The sequence below is a fragment of the Acipenser ruthenus genome, chromosome 2 (assembly GCF_902713425.1).
Source record: "Acipenser ruthenus chromosome 2, fAciRut3.2 maternal haplotype, whole genome shotgun sequence".
NCBI lineage: Eukaryota > Metazoa > Chordata > Actinopteri > Acipenseriformes > Acipenseridae > Acipenser > Acipenser ruthenus.
The window spans coordinates 109,449,435-109,467,999 of NC_081190.1; the positions used below are offsets into that span (position 1 = coordinate 109,449,435).

At 36.9% G+C, this 18,565-nt stretch overlaps 1 protein-coding gene across 4 annotated transcripts in view; it reads right to left on the minus strand.

The window, feature by feature from the left end:
* LOC117408733 (phospholipid-transporting ATPase VD-like) overlaps positions 1-18,565 on the minus strand; it is a 34,197-nt gene that overhangs the window by 9,568 nt on the left and 6,064 nt on the right. For 3 of the 4 annotated variants that reach the window (XM_059006340.1, XM_059006344.1, XM_059006333.1), the window contains exons 2-10: positions 10,581-10,915; positions 10,086-10,280; positions 6,316-6,520; positions 6,025-6,110; positions 5,192-5,298; positions 4,685-4,816; positions 3,680-4,060; positions 3,116-3,336; positions 890-1,075 (exon numbers count right to left, since the gene is read on the minus strand). In XM_059006340.1, the coding sequence (XP_058862323.1) occupies positions 890-1,075; positions 3,116-3,336; positions 3,680-4,060; positions 4,685-4,816; positions 5,192-5,298; positions 6,025-6,110; positions 6,316-6,520; positions 10,086-10,280; positions 10,581-10,858 (1,791 nt within the window). In that variant the 5' untranslated portion in view covers positions 10,859-10,915. Of the gene's footprint in view, positions 1-889; positions 1,076-3,115; positions 3,337-3,679; positions 4,061-4,684; positions 4,817-5,191; positions 5,299-6,024; positions 6,111-6,315; positions 6,521-10,085; positions 10,281-10,580; positions 10,916-16,687; positions 16,784-18,565 lie in introns of all 4 variants that reach the window. The other variant, XM_059006337.1, reaches the window with a different exon arrangement.

Consider the following 18,565-nt stretch of genomic DNA (forward strand, 5'->3'; position numbering starts at 1 on the left):
ACGTTGCTTGAAAACAGTGATGCCGTGTGCTGGGAACGAGTGGAGATTAGAAGCAAAGCACAGAATATTTAATCACACTGCAACTTTCTGATATGAATGAAGAAGCTCTAAAAGTATGATTATAACTTATATGATTATTCTTTTTTCATTTGTTTTTGTTTTCAGTAAACTCAATTAAGATGACCAATGTTCTATTGTTTTCAGTGCAAACAAATACATTATTATTCCAGAGATTCAAGGAGCGCAACAAAATCAAATTAGGTGTTTTTCAAGAATGCAGTTTTAGAAATGCATTTCTATAGTGCTTAAAAAACTTAACACGGTTTAAAGTAGTAAGAAAGGCTCGTAAAAGTCAAATTACTTGCTTGTTTACCATGCTGACATTTACTCCTTATAAAAATTAATGCAAAAAAGAAAAAACAAAACTTGGTCTGCAATGGTTGCAGTTGGATTTGTGTGGGCGTGTATTTACACTGCAACCTAACTCGCTTCCAATTTCTTATTCTTACAATGATTGGCTGCAAAGACAACAGGGCTAACCAGTGACTGGATAATGTTTTATTGTGTGGGTTTTTATTGTGCACAGTTTCCTAATAACTGTAATATTACTTGTGTAATAGAAAATATTAAAGGACTTGTCATTAATATCTCCGAGTCACGGAGCCCAAAATGTTCGAGTCCAAGTCACACAAGGTCGAGTCTGAGTCCTACAAGTTTGTAAAATACTGATGTCCACAGTTACAGGCAGGTCTACCTGTGTGGATGCCTCAATCATTATCATATGCTTCAATGTTTATTATTAACATCGTTTTTGTATTACTTACAAAAATCCACAATTTTATACATTTCAAATCGCATTACACACATTGTATGCCAAACTGGAACATACCTGTTGTCTTGGCTGGTTAGGGTAAGACACCACAACAGTATTGCAGACTACCAGAGCAAGAAAGAAGTCCACAATGTACATTGTTTCTAGAGAGCCACCTCCAGAAGATTCACCAAGCATGAGGGAGGGTGAGGAGATCAGACTGAACTTCCTCAAGAGACAAGGGTCAGGCACCACATTCTGTTCCTGTAAAGAAAAAAAAAACAAGAACATGATTTGGATTATTCTCTGTAGTGTCCTCATGTCATGTTTGAATTTAAATATTGATATGTTATCATATTCATCACCTTCTGATGATGCTAACTGTTAACTTCAGGATTTTTCCCAACCTCCGATTCCCTGTCCTAGATGACCGAGGTCTGTGTTAACATAGATTGCAAGCTGACTGCAGGTCACCTAGCTGTCTTCAAACTCGTTTTCTCAATAAATACCCCGAAACCCACTTACCAGTAAAGATCAGTCAGATGTATAAAATGCACACGTTGGGAAATTACTGTAAAAATCATAGTATAGGTCACACTGGCGTAAAAACCGCTCCTCCCTTTTTGAGACTTCAATTTTAAGAAAACACCTTTTTGTGTTTAAAATACTTTTTTTTTTTTTTTTTTTTACACTTGTTTCCCTACATGCTCAACACTAACAAAAGAAAAAAAGATACAGGTTTAGTTTCAAAATAACCCTTGCTTGCAACGTTTTATGCCATTAATAATTTTACAGCGTTGCTTTTCTTTGAACTTCTAGAAACTATTCAGTTTTTCAAAATTTCTAAAAAATTAAAAACTATTGAGTAAAATCAAGTTATATATCCCACACACATCCATATTAACCTATTTTATTTTAGCTTATCATGTACCCAAACAAGTTAAAGAACTTATCTTCTTTGCTTTACTGAACATTTCTTTCCAAAATCAGACAATAGTTCCAGCTGCATCAGCTTTTACAAATTTGTTGTATTAATTCAAATTTAAAAGAAAAGTATTAAAACAGTATCAATTAAATTAAAAAAAAGCAAAACAGGGCACCATCTAATAACCAGTAAACAAAACATTTTAGTGTTGCACACCTGAATTTCCAGCTGTACAAATACTTTCATTTTGTTAATCAGAACCATAACCACACACATACTATACAAGTGTACCACTGCATTGCACAGACATGTAGGACAAGTTACAGTATTCAAAGCACTCCATTCAAACAAAATGTTTTCTACATCGGGCCATGAACACTTTCCTTCTCTATCAGCTCGTTTTTCTTTTGCCATTTTAGGTTTGTCTTTGTTTCGTCTCCAGTCACGTACTGTTTTTCAGCATTGCGATTGCCATGCATTTCGGCAAATTCAACAACGCACAATTTCAAACCTGTTGAGTAGCATTTTCGTTTGTCCGACTGTCCTACTTTATCCAGTCTCAAAGTCACCTGCATTAGTACAGCATTGCAGTTAAAATGAACAGAAGACTTGATAAGTTTACTCGGCTTTCTAACCAATAGCTGTTTGTTACAGATCCCAGGGTTCAATCTGAATGTTGACAAATGTTCATAGAGATGGACAGCTATTGTGTTGACAGTGAAGCAGTATAGCTGTGATGTTTTCATATTCCGAAGATTGAGAACTTTAACCACTAATTTCTTGAGGTCAGTCAAGAAATTACAACTTTTAATTAGATCAGTGGATTAGTGTTTCTACCTAGCAACATGAACTGAATGCCATAGATCCTGAACAAATAAATCGGGTTGTTGACAGTTAAGTTTGTGTGAGACATACCCGTGGCTGTGTGTAGTAATCCCATTGTGGCACTGGTACAGTGGTTTAATATTACACACACCTGCGCATATGTCGCACCGGTGTATTAGTCGCTCCCCCCTTTTAAGGGCCATGCAAAATGCCTAGAAAATCGACTTGTACAACAGTTTTTACGGTAAATAACCCTCTATATAATAAAACACATGGGCCAGAATGTTACAGAATCAATGAAAAAATAGGCTTGCTATTTGTAGAAAAAATATAGCCATAATGAATAGTTGCAAAATTGCATCTTCGTTGTCTTTAGGAGAAAGGAACAGCCAGTAGAGAATAACTCATAGTGCAGCTGCAACAGAACAGAGTGCAAAGAGCTGACAACATCTGAATCGTGAACATGAATGCGGCTCTACATTTTCTAGAAGATAGGAATCAGAATGCATATTTTCCTCAACTGAGAAAACGCCAGTCTAAAAGGCAAAACTAACCATTCTGCTACTGAAAGCTATGTGACGAGGGCTGTGTGCATCTGTCTGCCCATCTCCTACAGGTAGAGATGGACAGCTGTTACGGGTGTTCAGGGAAGAGCTCCGAGGCCTGCTCAGTGTCTTGCAGCTCTGCGCTTTCAGATTTGATTTGGCGTTCAGAGTTCCAGTCTGATATTCCTCATCATCCGAGTCAACATCCTGGTACAGCTCCAGCCTTTTTCCTGTTATAAAATGTAACCAGTTGTTGAAGCTTCAGCAAGGGACTTTTAACATTGCTTATTACTTTTTTAAAAGCAGAAAAAAACAGCATGATGTCAAGCATACTTATTTAGAATACACCATTTAAAAAAAAAAACTGTACATAAACACATTATAAAGCACCTTTCACACAAGCAGCGAATTCACTAGTACTGTAGCTTAATTCCCTAGCACAGCATTCTATGACATTCGTGTCCAATAAGAATTGGAGAGTTTGGCTGTGGCATGAAGCCCTCATTTTGAACATCTCATGTTTCTGGGGAAAAACACAAAACAGAAACACTACACTTCTCTTTCTGATCTTACCATTGTCATCATGAGAATACTCCACGCCCGCTATGCTGCACCTGCGGAAAACCATCTTGTTCTCTGTGAGCGTGCCGGTTTTGTCAGAGAAAATGTACTGGATCTGGCCGAGGTCCTCTGTGATATTGAGAGCTCTACACTGGATGGACAAATCCAGTTTTTTATTGTACAGGTCAATGTCATTTTGAATAAAAATGATCTGCCCAAGTTTCACTATTTCAATAGACACGTAGAGGGATATTGGAATTAACACCTGCAGCACAATGATCATTGTCCAAAACATGTAAAAGCCTGCCAATGTTGGATGAGTTTGGTTCCCATTAGGCTCTGGCACAACAAATGGAGGGTCATCTGCAAAGCTGTTCAACCATATCCCATGTCCTTAAGTAAGACAAAAAAGAAGCAATATTACAGCAGCTTGGATTGCTATTCTTTCAGTGAATATTATTCAAAAGTGACAATGAAATCAGAACCACTACTCAACCGCCACCTCAAAATGTAAATCCATGGTCGCCCAGTATTTAAGATTCACCCTTTTTGGTTACTATAAAAAGGCTCTCTTGATTTTATATCATACATTTCCCCCACATATAAAAAGCACATGAGGTGTACCTCACTGCTTCAGACAGGTATACATTCTTTCTTTCTTTTTTAATCTGCACTTTATTATTATGATTTATTTCTTAGCCGACACCCTTATCCAGGGCGACTTACAATTGTTACAAGATATCACAATATTTTTACATACAATTACCCATTTATACAGTTGGGTTTTTACTGGAGCAATCTAGGTAAAGTACATTGCTCAAGGGTACAGCAGCAGTGTCCCCCACCTGGGATTGAACCCACAACCCTCCGGTCAAGAGTCCAGAGCCCTAACCACTACTCCACACTGCTGCCCTTTAGGGGTACAATTACAGTTGCAACATTAATTCTGCCAGTATCCTTCAGTATCGTCAAAGATAGGTCTGGCCCCTTTATATGCAGTACTTAATTTACAGTTACCTATAGCTGTGGTCAAGCACATCAGGAGAAGTAGAACAACACTCCATAGGACATCAACATTCAGCCTCCTCTCCATCTTGCTGCGTTTGTAACGAGGCCCGCTGTTGTTAAGCATCGCTTTGGTCTCATGTCCTTTTAAAAACAGGAAAAGATCTGTCAAGGGTTTCTGTGCAGGAAATCCGATTTAAGAAGTGCTGAAGCATTTCTTAAATCACGCATCACAAAATCAAAAAGGTACTCAGAGAAGCGGTTTAAGTTCATCACGATACCACTTTGAATTCACAGGAATCCTGCACACAAACAAAACATAGTTTTGACTCTATATATGTGGCTTTTACTTGGATCATAAATCATGGTGTTTGAACGCAATTTACTCCCACATGAACACATAATAGGTCAGTCTGGAATCTCCCTTTGATATAGGGCACACATGTCTACAATGGTTATGGTGTACAGATAATTGTAGAATTAAAAAAAAAACAAAAAAAAAACAAAAAAAAAACTTACCAGCATAGACAACAATGCCAACAACAGCTTCTGTATTTCTTATCGTGCACCCTCGTAACAACAGGTTCTCTTTATACAGGCCAACGCGTTCTTTATTAGGATGTTCCCTAAAACAAATTCAGCAAACACAGTTTCTGTCTGAGTATCTTTATTTATATAATAGCGAGCTAGAAACTTTGTTCTTCCCCACGCAGCATCACATAAAGAACCAAACAATTTGCCACGAGATACGGTACTCTACAATGAAGATACTTTCAAATGTATTCATACCATTTTGCAGAACAGCCGTGATATTTACTCTTGGGTCTTGCATACATGTTGCGAACAAGTCATTTCCATATTTTTGCATAAATAGCATATAAAACAAATGTCAAGACTGAATGCTATCCACATGCATTTATTATATAAAATAACTTTTATAATACATAATAGAATTATATGTGATTGATCAGTAAATCGATAATAATACTAATACTGCTACTAAGAAATAATAATAATAATAATAATAATAATAATAATAATAATAAAGAAATGTGATCATGTATACCAAGTGCACCAGTAACTGGAGTGAGAGGGTTTTATAGCTCTGAGTGGAGATGAAGTGAGAGTTTCATAGCTCTGACCACCTTACATAACCAAATGTAACAGAAGTTTAAAACATGTAAGTTTGTACTGGAATCAAATAAATGTAATCTTATCATTTGAGTCTTTATACTTTATTAATAAATCCTTAATAAATGACAATAACAATTAATGTTATAATTTTAAGAAATTGAACCACAACCCTACAACAACAATGACAGTTAGAATCCTAATGCAACAAATCTACTTACATGAAGCCTCTAAACCGATTCAGGTCATTGTTGGGACTTTCACATTCAATTCTGCTGTTAAACTTTTCAGGATTCACTTCAAAGCCCTGTAAACAAAGCAGATCAATATATTTGTAACAGAACTTGGTGCTTTTCCTTATGTCAATCAACTCCCTAATGTATTTAAAGTAAGAAATACTAAATCAATAAAAAAAAAAACTGGTTCACATTTTTCTCTGGTATAGGACAAACAGAGTATGAATAAGCAAATGCTTTGTTAAAAAAAATATTGCAAAAACCATGCCATCGTACCTGCTCTGGAAATCCTTTCACTACCTGTCTTTGCTTAAGATTGGTCTCTCCATCCAGATTTGCAGTTTCAATGTGACAGATACTATCTGGATCAGAAGAGTGGAGAAGAACCATGTCTGCAGGAATGATCTCATTGCAGGAGAGTCGGATGAAGTCTCCAACATGGACCTCCTTCCAGCATTTATCAACAAATTGGTGGTGTTTCCTGGAATATTACAAATGCATCACAATAAAGTACCATGAAACTAATAGAAAAAAAAATCCTTAACCAAATAGGTATACTGTATATTTTCAACAATATGATCATAGTGTGTTACAACACTGCAAATTAGACACTGAAGAAGTTTGCATTAGCAGTTTCTACAGTATTATTGAAAGGGTTTGCATTAGCTGTTTCTATAGTATTATTGATGGGGTTTGTATTAGCTGTACTACATTATTATTGAAGAAGTTTGCATTAGCAGTTTCTACAGAATTATTGAAAGGGTTTGCATTAGCTGTTTCTAAAGTATTATTGAAAGGGTTTGCATTCGCTGTTTCTGCAGTATTATTGTACAGGAGGCTGTGTGGTCCAGTGGTTAAAGAAAAGGGCTTGTAACCAGGAGGTCCCCAGTTCAAATCCCACCTCAGCCACTGACTCATTGTGTGACCCTGAGCAAGTCATTTAACCTCCTTGTGCTCCGTCTTTCGGGTGAGATGTAATTGTAAGTGACTCTGCAGCTGATGCATAGTTCACACACCCTAGTCTCTGTAAGTCGCCTTGGATAAAGGCGTCTGCAAAATAAACAAATAATAAATAATACTATTGAAAGGGTTTGCATTGGCCGTTTCTAAAGTATTATTGAAGAGGTTTGCATTAACTGTTCTACAGTATTATTGGATTTTCGGTTTTTATTTTCTTTAAACAATATACAACATTACCCAGCCTCCTCTTTTATCCTGTATGTCCCTCTTTCACAACCTAAACCCACTGATACATTTTTTTTTATCAATACATGGGATATTAAAAGGAAGGAATGGACATTTTCAACACAATACTACAAAGAGGTGCAAATTTGAGGCTATTATCAATTGTACTAAAAAAGGTCCTTTTGATGCAATTGTACTAGCGCTTCTCTAGATATATGCAAACTCTTAAGTGTACTTGCACCCCCTCCACTATATCCCCTGGCAGGGACATGCCTCTGCTATCCTGGCTCTTTATACACACCACTTCCTAGAGACACTGATGACTCCATGCAAACAAACATTTTGTTGCCGTGTGTTCTCCACTGATACATAGTCTTATTTAAAGCAAAAAACATGCCAGGTCACAAGTCATCTAGCAGAATGTATGTATTTTAAAACATAGTCTGTTCAAGACAAAAGATCATAGAAACAAAAAGCTTGGCAATAATTAAGTAAAGCATCGTTAAACAAACACAAAAACAGGCTAAACAATATCAGATGTAAACGGCAAATATCAAGTCAAATCTTACAGCGGATAGGTGAACAAGCAGGAATGCAAGCTGTACTTAAAACTTCCAAACAGGAATCACATTGAGAGAATAGAAGCTGGCTAACACAGTGACTGAGTGACATTCTCTGTTGTGCAGAGAGCTTACTGTAAGTTTCTGGTAGCTAACTACCCACCCTATATTCATCTCCAACCTCAAATAATTCTGACAAATAATTCTTTGAAAATTCATCAGATTGGGAACTAGTGACCTTGGCCCTTCACATTCAGCTTTCAAAATGCTGGGTTAGGTTTTAAGAAAGGCTTTCAATAACTATACATGTTAGTGTTATATAGGTTACATTGCAAGAAAAGTACACAGCATTCTGAAAAAAAACACATTACAATTTACAGTAAGTCTTTCTCTTTTCCCACAAGCACTGTGTTCTGGTCGTCCATTTAATCTGTATAACCCTTTGAGTAAATATTATCAGTATATATTTGGAGATTGACTGCTAGACCTTGTGATTTATTTCTTTGTTGAAAGAATTTTTCAATCTCATGAAAATTTCGTACAACTTTTCAGGTCCCATTATAAACAACCTACGTTTGCCAGATTTATTTTCTCGTTTTCTCACTGCAAATATTTAGTATTAAACAAAATATACCAGCAACATATCATGCACAGTGCATTAAGAAAAGGCTACTGTATTCATTCATTAGATTAGTATTTACCTAATTTGAATTGTGTTGGACATTAAAATTCCACTGCCTCAAACCAAAGGGTTGAAATAAGGTGGCGCTGAACAAAAGAGGGCTGCTTATAGAAGGTGCCTAGCATTCACTTCTTTAGTCAGGAAAAACAAAATCATTTCTAAAGTTTCATTGCTGGCAAGAGCAACCAATGCAGTTTATGTAACCATAAAACCCATAAAGGACAATAAGGAAGTTGTGTACTCTAGATTATATTCAGTTTGTTGATTTAGCTAGAGGAAATTCCACTCATATACAGATGGTTCACCTGGTAGGTAAGTAAATGAAACATGGTTAGCGAAATAATGTCACCATGGTGACGACAGCAGGACACTTACCCCATAGTTCTAAGGTTAATTAGAATATATGGCAGCTAATTTAAACTCAACATGGGGACACCACGTTGTGTGTATGCATGCACATATATTCTGGGGCTATAACAATAGTTGCTTAAATGCAAGAGCATATTATTTCATATGTGACTGTGAATCAGTCCCTTCCTCTGTAGTTTCAACAGTTCAGCAAGCAGTAGTAACCCCCACCCATTCCTTTTTTGCAAGGCCATACATTTTTACTCAAGTTGTTAAGCGGTAATACTTTGCATATAGAAGACAACCTAAAAAGGCCATTTTATCATCACAGTTTATTTATTCAGCATTAAATCAATAAAGTTTGATGAAGCTAAACAAAATACCAAACACACTGTACAGTACCTGCTGTATACCAGACAGAGACAGTTATTGATCCTGCTATCAGACCTGAGTCTCCTGCTATCCTCCCAGAGATCCTTAAGTGCAGTAACCAGGAGAACAGCAACTATGGGAATCACTGCGACCTCAGGCTGGAAGGCATTCACGACTGGCACAAAATTCAAGGCAGCAATAAAAATAAAATAAATATTTGCAAATCTGTGAAGCTGTTCAAAAAGGTTTTTTGGAAGAAAAGACCAAAAAGTGTACTTGTTGGTCCGAATCTTGTTTCCAGAATAGTTCTTCTTCATCCATTTGGAGACATCTTTGTTCCGTGCACTGGAGTCCACAATTCTTTTCCTATCAGAAGCTGTTTTCTTCTCTCTTTTCCATTCATAGTGGAAGTTGGAAATTTCCTTCATTGCCATTTTAAAGAGCTAATTTGTGTCTTACAGTCTATTGGAACAACATAGTAATTTCCTGCTTCGTCTAATCTTGAACTTGTTTCACGTGACATGGGTGACAGACTGTGTCAGCAGTGTTCCAGTCTGTTAATAATATACCACTGGAAGCAATATTACTCCACCTCTCAACAGCTTGTAGACACATGGTCACCAACAACAGATTCTCAACGCAATTGGTGTAAAAAAGTTACTTAGATTTCTTGTCCTGGTTTTGCTTTTGACACTTATCAAATCGGTCATATTTGTTATCAACTGTCATTTCCAGTAATGGCACAAAAAACAATATTATAAACTAAACAAAGTCTAAACTGTAAAACAAAAACCCTCCAGATCCAATGGCATCTCAATTTTATTGCCTTGTAGCCCCTTGGGCATCATGTTATGCACAGAAAACACAAGTAAACCAATTAAACTGTTTAAACCACTTACTTGCTGTATACTTTGGTAATAATGTTGTTTATCTGCTTATCAAAGTTGTATCGTCTGTAGTCTTCAAGCCCATCTTTAAAGGAAATGATTATTAAAACCACCACCAGAGGAATCATTGTAATCTCTTTCTGAAAGGCTTCTACCAGAGGGACCCAGTTGAGGACCACAATGAAGAGAAAGTAAAGGTTGGCAGCCCTGAAATAAACAAGTATGTTAGCAACACACACCTCCCTTCACAGCTAGAAATACAAAATTCAAGACATACAGATGGACGGGCAGACAAGCTTAACATGTATACAATGAAAAGCTCCCAGTTTCTCATCATCATATAAATCAATACTATTATTAAAGTTTAAACTATAATCCAGATAACTGCTAATACACCTTGCATTCATTTTCTGCATTTTAAACTTCAAACAGAGTTAAAAAACACTTTTCCGTGATGTAAGAGTGCAAAGCCACCATGAACAGCAATGAATTGTGTTGTTACTATACCTGTGAAACTGTTCAAACAAGTTCATAGGAATGAAGTTCAGGAGTGTGTACTTTGTTGTTCGTATGCTGTTGTTCATGTAAGACTTTGATACTTTCTCGTACTCCTCCTTGAACCGCGCAAGGCAGGGGATTACAGTCCTGTGTTTGCCTCCACTTTTGGATGGCTGGTAAGTTGTGCTGCATCTTGTGGAGGAAAATGCATCTTCTCTGCTGTAACTGGTTTCAGCAGATACTAGTCTCTGCCATCGAATCCTGGCCCATCGCATGCGGTCCTCCATGGTTCTCTTTCACCTGTCCAGCAGGCTTGTGTAGGTAAAACAAGAGCTCAGCTTCAGCTAAGGGATGAATGAGAAACACTTTAATACTGTAAGCATCCCAAACAGATGCTGATTGTTCAGAGCACAACATGTAGAGACCTTTTGCACCAAACTTTAAGGCCTGTTTTAGGCTGTTTTAAGCATGTTCTTAGGTTGAACAGTCCTTTGGAAAACCAGAATAAGCTAAACATCACATCAAATTTAAAAAGGGTGAAGTTTAAACTTCTGCACATTCAGTGAAGAAATCTCTCAATCGAGAAGGCTTGCTTTCCTATCCATCAAGTTATTATTTATTTATGGAATATGATCCAAAGAAACACAACTGAAAGTATAAATCGATTTTATCAGTACTCTGAGCCTAAGGGAAGAAAACAAGTATGGATTCTGAACCTTGGTGCCCCCCCCCCCCCCCGTACAATAGCATCACGAGAATTATTTTATACAAACCCTGTTCCCAACCCTGATTTTTTTCCCTGGAATGATCGCTCACCTCACAGTACATTTTTCGCATTTCGGGAGTATGGGTTGCAAAACCACAGTGAATAGCAAGCCCACTAAAAAAAACCTGTGGACGTACATGCAATATACACAGACACTTCAAACAAGATATTATGACAAATGCAGTTCATCTAGCAATACAGCAGAGTGCAGCAGTGCTCTTCCTGTGCAATAGGCACATCCCAGTCTTTATATTGACGCTCCGATCCTCTCTTCCAGATAATGAAAACATACTATTTTTAAACTCTGCATTAATGGACTATTTCTTTGAACAGAGAAGGAAGAGAAATCCACATATAACCTACTGTAACCTGAAAACTAAAATGGCTCTACGTAAAATGTCTTGTGCATCTTGGGAATAAGAAATAAAATAGACCCTTGTGCATGTCCTGTAAGCCAGGCCTTGATTTTGCTGTTAGGTAATACAGAGTATTTTTTTCACAGTAGTACCCTTCCAGTTAATCCCTCAGTAAAGTTTCCCTCCCAGCACTAAACCCCTAAAAAGAAATCAGAAAACAAACAAAACAACCTCTGTGCATTCTTTCAGTATGCCACAGACAATTCTACAATTAACAGCATGATGCACAATTAAAGATGTTTTTTATACAGCATAGTTGATTAAAATGCACTCCAGAAAGTATGCAAGAGTAGAACACACCCTGTAGGTCTTGCTGACATTTATAAACAGTTTGAGAATTGCTCTTACAATTCGTTCACTTGTGTCATCTGATCCCCACTGCTCCCATCTCACTTACTGATGCAAGTGAACTTCCTTAGAGAATTTACAACAATGAGTGAGTATTAATAAACCTGGCTGGAACATTAATACCCTGGAGATTGTGTTTATTCTTTTATTTAAAAAAAAGTGAAGCCTTCATTGAGCCTTTATTTTCCTTTGTAAGAAGGGTCCCTATGGAATAGCATAGAAGCAAGTGGAGTCGAAAGTCTTATAAGATTTTGATCTAAAATCAGGATTGCCCAAATCATACACTGTAAATGACATTTGACGCAACTTACAGGAGCTTTACTATTATCAATCAGGTAAACCTTACATTAAAAATGACTGCCTTGTGATACAATCAGCAACTTAAGACCAACAGCACCGATAATTTAATGTAGCCCAGACAAATATATTTATATTTGAGATTACATTTATAAAATATTTATTTGAAAATATTCTGTGTTTCCAAACAAGTAACTCCTCATCTTACAGCTCTTGTCTCTTCACCTGGGCAATTGGTTTACTTTGAAGTTGTAACTAATAGTCTCCTCATTTGAAAACCTTCTCAAACATCAATTATGAGTCAATCAAGAGGACTATAAGCCCAAGACCCCGTTCACACTTGCAATTTCAGGGCTGCCTTTTCTCATATGTGAACGTTCCAAAAAAGAAAAGGCAGCCCAGGGCCGGCCTAGATTTAAGCAGCTGTTTCAGTCCGGTCCAGGGCCTGCAATCCAAGACCAGGGCCGGCCTTTACATATATATGAACGCAAAGCAGACTTAGGCCTCCTTTTCATATCGCATTACCAATTAGATTATGTAGTTCAGTAGCAGGAATCATAGGAATCCATTTGCTGCAGAATAACAAGGAGAAACACAGATTTTCTATGATGTCGGGAGTTTTTTTGTTTTACATTTTGGGAGGGGCAAAAAACATGCAAGGCTTTTTTTGCTTGTTTGATAATAACCAAATCAATACACGTACCATATATAAACATTAACACAGGCAACTTTGCTTTAAATTTATATAAAACATACCTGTCTCATAAAACTGCCTTCACTGTAATATTTCAATGCCTACTGTGAGGATTATTGTTAATGTTATTCTGCTGGCGATAGAGCAGTGGTTTATTATGTATCGTGCATGTTGTTGAGCAAAGTGTATTTGATATATGATGGCGTATTACTGTATTTAGATTCCTTAATGAAGTTGCCGTAGCTATATGTGGAATCTGGCTGGAGAATGCTGTAACTCTATTTTACAATAGCCACCCGGATGACGAAGACTAACTCTGCGTTGAACTAACATGAATATATATATTTGTAATATTTCAAGTAAAAAAAAAAAAGTGTGTTTGTTTTATTGTTTAATGGCACTGGTAAGCTTGTAACTTGCTTAGAACTTGAAAGTGTAACAATTTGTATTTTCACTGTAATATTTCAATGCCTGTTATTGTGATTATTATTTTTAATGTTATTCTGCTGGCGATAGAGCAGTGGTTTATTATGTATCGTGCATGTTGTTGAGCAAAGTGTATTTGATATGTGACGGTGTATTGCTGTATTTAGATTACAGCACTTCCCTTAATGAAGGTTCATTAAGGGAAGTGCTGTAATAATTTCAACCAGAGGTCTTTGAATTTGAAGACATCTAGTTCACTGAATTTATGAAGTCTTTTAGTAGTTCTTATTTTACGTTTGTGTTAGCAGAATAGAAAAACAGCCTTTATAATCTAAACAGCTATCTTAACCAAACCTGACTACGTGCCTAGCTGCAATCAATGCATGTACGTTCACATGTATTTAATTCACACAACCCTAACTTGTTTACTTTGTCTACACTGGATTTTTAAAATAATCTATTTGAAGCATCAAAAAAACACTAAATGTCACGTTTTACCGCAATCATTGTAGAAAATGTACTTTTTTTTCTTCTTTTTTTTTAAGCAATTCAGTCTCCAAGTTAAAACTGATAACTATTCCAACTCGACATCTAATGCTTTTAAAAGGTCTTCATTTAGGCACATAATACAGAGATTAAATTTACATGGACTTGCAAATGGAAACGGGTCATTTAAAAAATACTTGCAATGTCTGCTTTGTTTTATCTAGCAGGTACATGAATGAAATATTCATGAAGTGAAAATGTATCGCAATAAGATGTGTCTATTTGCTGAGAATATTAAAGCTTTCATCACATAAAAAGGGTGATTTGTTGTGGGTATACCATAGGTTAATGCCAACAGCCTTTTAAGACATCACAGCATAACCTTAACAATTAGGACTCCTAACATTTAAAAAGGCTTGTGGTACTTTAAGTTTCTGATGCTTTCACTTGGGGTTTGAGCAAAACAAATGTGCACTTCACAAGATATTTAAGAACATAAGAAAGTTTACAAAGGAGGAGGCCATTCAGCCCGTCTTGCTCGTTTGGTTGTTAGTAGCTTATTGATCCCAGAATTTTATCAAGCAGCTTCTTGAAGGATCCCAGGGTGTCAGCTTCAACAACATTACTGGGGAGTTGGTTCCAGACCCTCACAATTCTCTGTGTAAAAAAGTGCCTCCTATTTTCTGTTCTAAATGCCCCTTTATCTACTCTCCATTTGTGACCCCTGGTCCTTGTTTCTTTTTTCAGATCAAAAAAGTCCCCTGGGTCGACATTGTCTATACTTTTTAGGATTTTGAATGCTTGAATCAGATCACCGTGTAGTCTTCTTTGTTCAAGACTGAATAGATTCATTTCTTTTAGCCTGTCTGCATACACCATGCCTTTTAAACCCAGGATAATTCCGGTTGTTCTTCTTTGCACTCTTTCTAAAGCAGCAATATACTTTTTGTAACAAGGTGACCAGAACTGAACACAATATTCTAGGTGAGGTCTTACTAATGCAATGTAAAATTTTAACATTACTTCCCTGGATTTAAATTCAACACTTCTCACAATATATCCGAGCATCTTGTTGGCCTTTTTTTATAGCTTCCCCACATTGTCTAGATGAAGACATTTCTGAGTCAACATAAACTCCAAGGTCTTTTTCATAGATTCCTTCTTCAAATTTCAGTATCTCCCATATGATATTTATAATGCACATTTATTGCCTGCGTGCAGTACTTTACACTTTTCTCTATTAAATTTAATTTGCCATGTGTCTGCCCAGTTCTGAATGCTGTCTAGATCATTTTGAATGACCTTTGCTGCTGCAACAGTGTTTGCCACTCCTCCTATTTTTGTGTCGCCTGCAAATTTAACAAGTTTGCTTACTATACCATTGCCTAATCATACAGTTCCTTTACAGAACGCTAGTTTAAATACATCAGTCACAAGGAACAGCTTATTATTGCCTTGCAAACCTAACCACAGTATACAACTTTTAAAAGCAGTTTTGCTCAGCCATTAAGATATTAAGCGAAATCTTGGGACATACTGAAATCAGGTATAAACAAACAATAGTCCACCTTAAATAAACTGTGACATTCCAGGTGAACAACATTTAAGATAATGATGCAATCAATGTATATCATGGAAGCAGAACAGGATTATCGGGTACTGACAGCAATATATTAAGAAACAAAGCTATACAGCTAAAAGCAAAAATGTATGTTTTCAGGAGTTATTCCACTAACCTAACAGACACACACACCTACTACAACAGCTTTCAATAGACGCAAGTGTGAAATGCCAACGTCATAAGTTGCAGACACAATGGAGCTACATTTTTTAAGTTTGTCCTGCTGTCTCACAGTGAAAATGAGGCAAGTCAAGACCTGTGAGACAGTGAACCCTTGCAGTAATTAATGTACCAGAAGCTGATGAGCCAGCAATAACATTTCCAGACCAACCACCTTCTTCCATAGCACCACTGCCAGCTGAAATACCAAAGCAGAACAATGGAGTGGAAGAATCATGAAGTCACCTTAACGCTACAGGGAAGGTTGTTAGATTGGAGATAGAGGCAAAATAATCCCTTAGTTGCTGTTGAACCAAGGTCAGTCTACCCCAAAGTCCAGTTAGGCACGGTTTGTTAAAACAAAATTTTAAAAAAATGATTATGTTAAACACAAAAGTAAAGGCCATTGTCACAGATGGTTCTGGCACGTCCCTTTTGTGCTATAAGTCATTAGATCCTTTTGCATGGAAGGCCTCGGTTCCAAGGGTGTGCGGTTCTTTGTTGGACCCAGATTCAGTTAAAATGTGTTTGCCCACTGACGATGGGAATGGGAATGTAGAGATGGGAGCCCTGCTAACAAGATTTAACTTTTTGCAGATATCAGACTTTTAAAGACTGTCACCCACACCTGTGAGCAGAAACTGACCCAAGACTGTCACAGCTACTGGAAGCAGGCTGATCTTTGGAATACAAATTGAATATCTGTAAAACTGCAACAAATGTTGAAATGACTAATGTGTTTTACCGAATTTAAAACCAGTAGAAAATATTATTAGCAGATCTGTGCAAGGCCTGTGTGGAGAAGTTAATTGCGTTGAAGGTCAGACTGACCTGCTGAAAGTTCAAAACCTCCCTTATCAGGCAAAAGCATCTTTTTTAATTAGACTCAAGGGGCGTTCATACCAGACGTGGCGCGCATGCCACCTCCATGCGCATCGCTCTGCAGTCGCCGCAGATCACGGTTCACACCGAACGCAGCAGGGGAAAGTCACCGGCGGTCTGCATGTACAAGCAACAAACAGTAAATGCCAGCAGGAAGGGAAAACTCTTTATAGAGAAGACACACAGCTTAGCATTATATATTTTTTTTATAAAACCTAATTTCAACCCCACCCACATACCATCAAAATCTCCCCACAATTACCCAAAATATCAGGCAATTGTGTTGTTTTGCTTTTAAAAATTGAGATATTTTCTTTTTCTTTGTGAGTTTTGTCTGGTTTGCTGGGTATAGGCAAAGACAGTGTGAGTTAAAGGCGTCATTATACATTGGTATTATTGAGCATTATACACATGATTAAAAAATGCAACTACTACCATCCCATCATATCTAACTTTTGGGGGGGAAACTGTAAACGTGGCAATAAATGGTACTGTGCATCTGACAACACAATACCTGGAACAATGAACAGCAAACAAAAAAAGAGAATTGCAATCACCCTGCTCTACCGGAGAAAGAAAGAAAATCTACATGATCGCTGTGGGTCCGTGACATCCTCAAGAAAAGAAAAAGGTACAGCGAATGTCATCGGCTGATACAGGAGCTCCGGTTTGATGAAGGCAGGTTTCAAACCTATTTAATGTTGTGTTATACAACTCTGGAAAAACAAAAATCAGAAGCACAAGCTTTTCCTCCGTTGTATTTATTTTGTATTTTTTTGTATTTCTTCCTTGCAAAGCAGCCTCCTACTTCCTGATTGGTTGCTGGTAGTTTACGTCATGGCGCCACGTGGCAAAAGTTGAAAATATTTTCCCGCACTGTGGTGCCGCTTCCCTCTGCAGCTGCGCGTGACAGCTTTCATTGAAAATAATTGCTTTGCCGTGCCACCTCTGGTGTGAACGCCCCTTTAGAGTCTCAAAACATTCTGATCCAGCGAGAGCAGAATGGAACAATCTACGGATCACAGTTAATATGCTAGAAGCAATCGAACTAGGTTTGATTATTGTTAAAAAAAAAAAAGTATTTAAATAAGAAACCTAATATAATAACATTAAGTAAATGTAATGTCTAAGTTTTAATATTCAAGGTTGCATTTGCTGCTAAGGTGGTGCCTAATTAAAAATTTGCCTCTTGCCTTGTGTATATCAATGAAGTAAAATAGAATTGCAGTTTATAAGAGATCGCTATATTGACGTATCGGAATTAGAACAACATGTTATAACATAATTTAAAGTATAAACTGTAACTTTATATATACAGTGAACCGATTAGTAACCTCATCCTTACCTGCCTGTAGTACAGGCAGTGTTGAAGATGACTCACTGGTGTTGGTTGATGAAGCGGGGATTTTTTCTGTTGATCAGCGATTTAACAGCCAAGATCCTCTCTATAATGAGCGATCTTGTTAATATTAACAAACAAAATACCTTTCGGATAACAGAAGATAGGAGTTTATATTACAATAATAATTTTCTACATGTAACAGAAGAGATGAGAATGGAAAGATAGGACGTGTTAATACGTTAAGTTAGATATTGGTTTAAAATAGAGTATTGGAAAATGCTTACGATAGTGTTTCATATTAATCAACCCTAAAATTGGCAAAAAGCAGAGGTTGTCTTAAAACCTGCTTTAACTGGATTTTGTATTAACAGTGAATGTCCCTTAGTACAGTCACTATAACATTACGGCATTCTAATATATTAATGATAGCATGTATTTAGATATAAATAACTGGACCTTCCCTTAAAAGCTTAAATTACTTCATAACAGAGCAATTGAGTAAAATAAAATTATTGAAGTATCTGAATTGGAAATAAACTGTTGAAAGAACATATTAA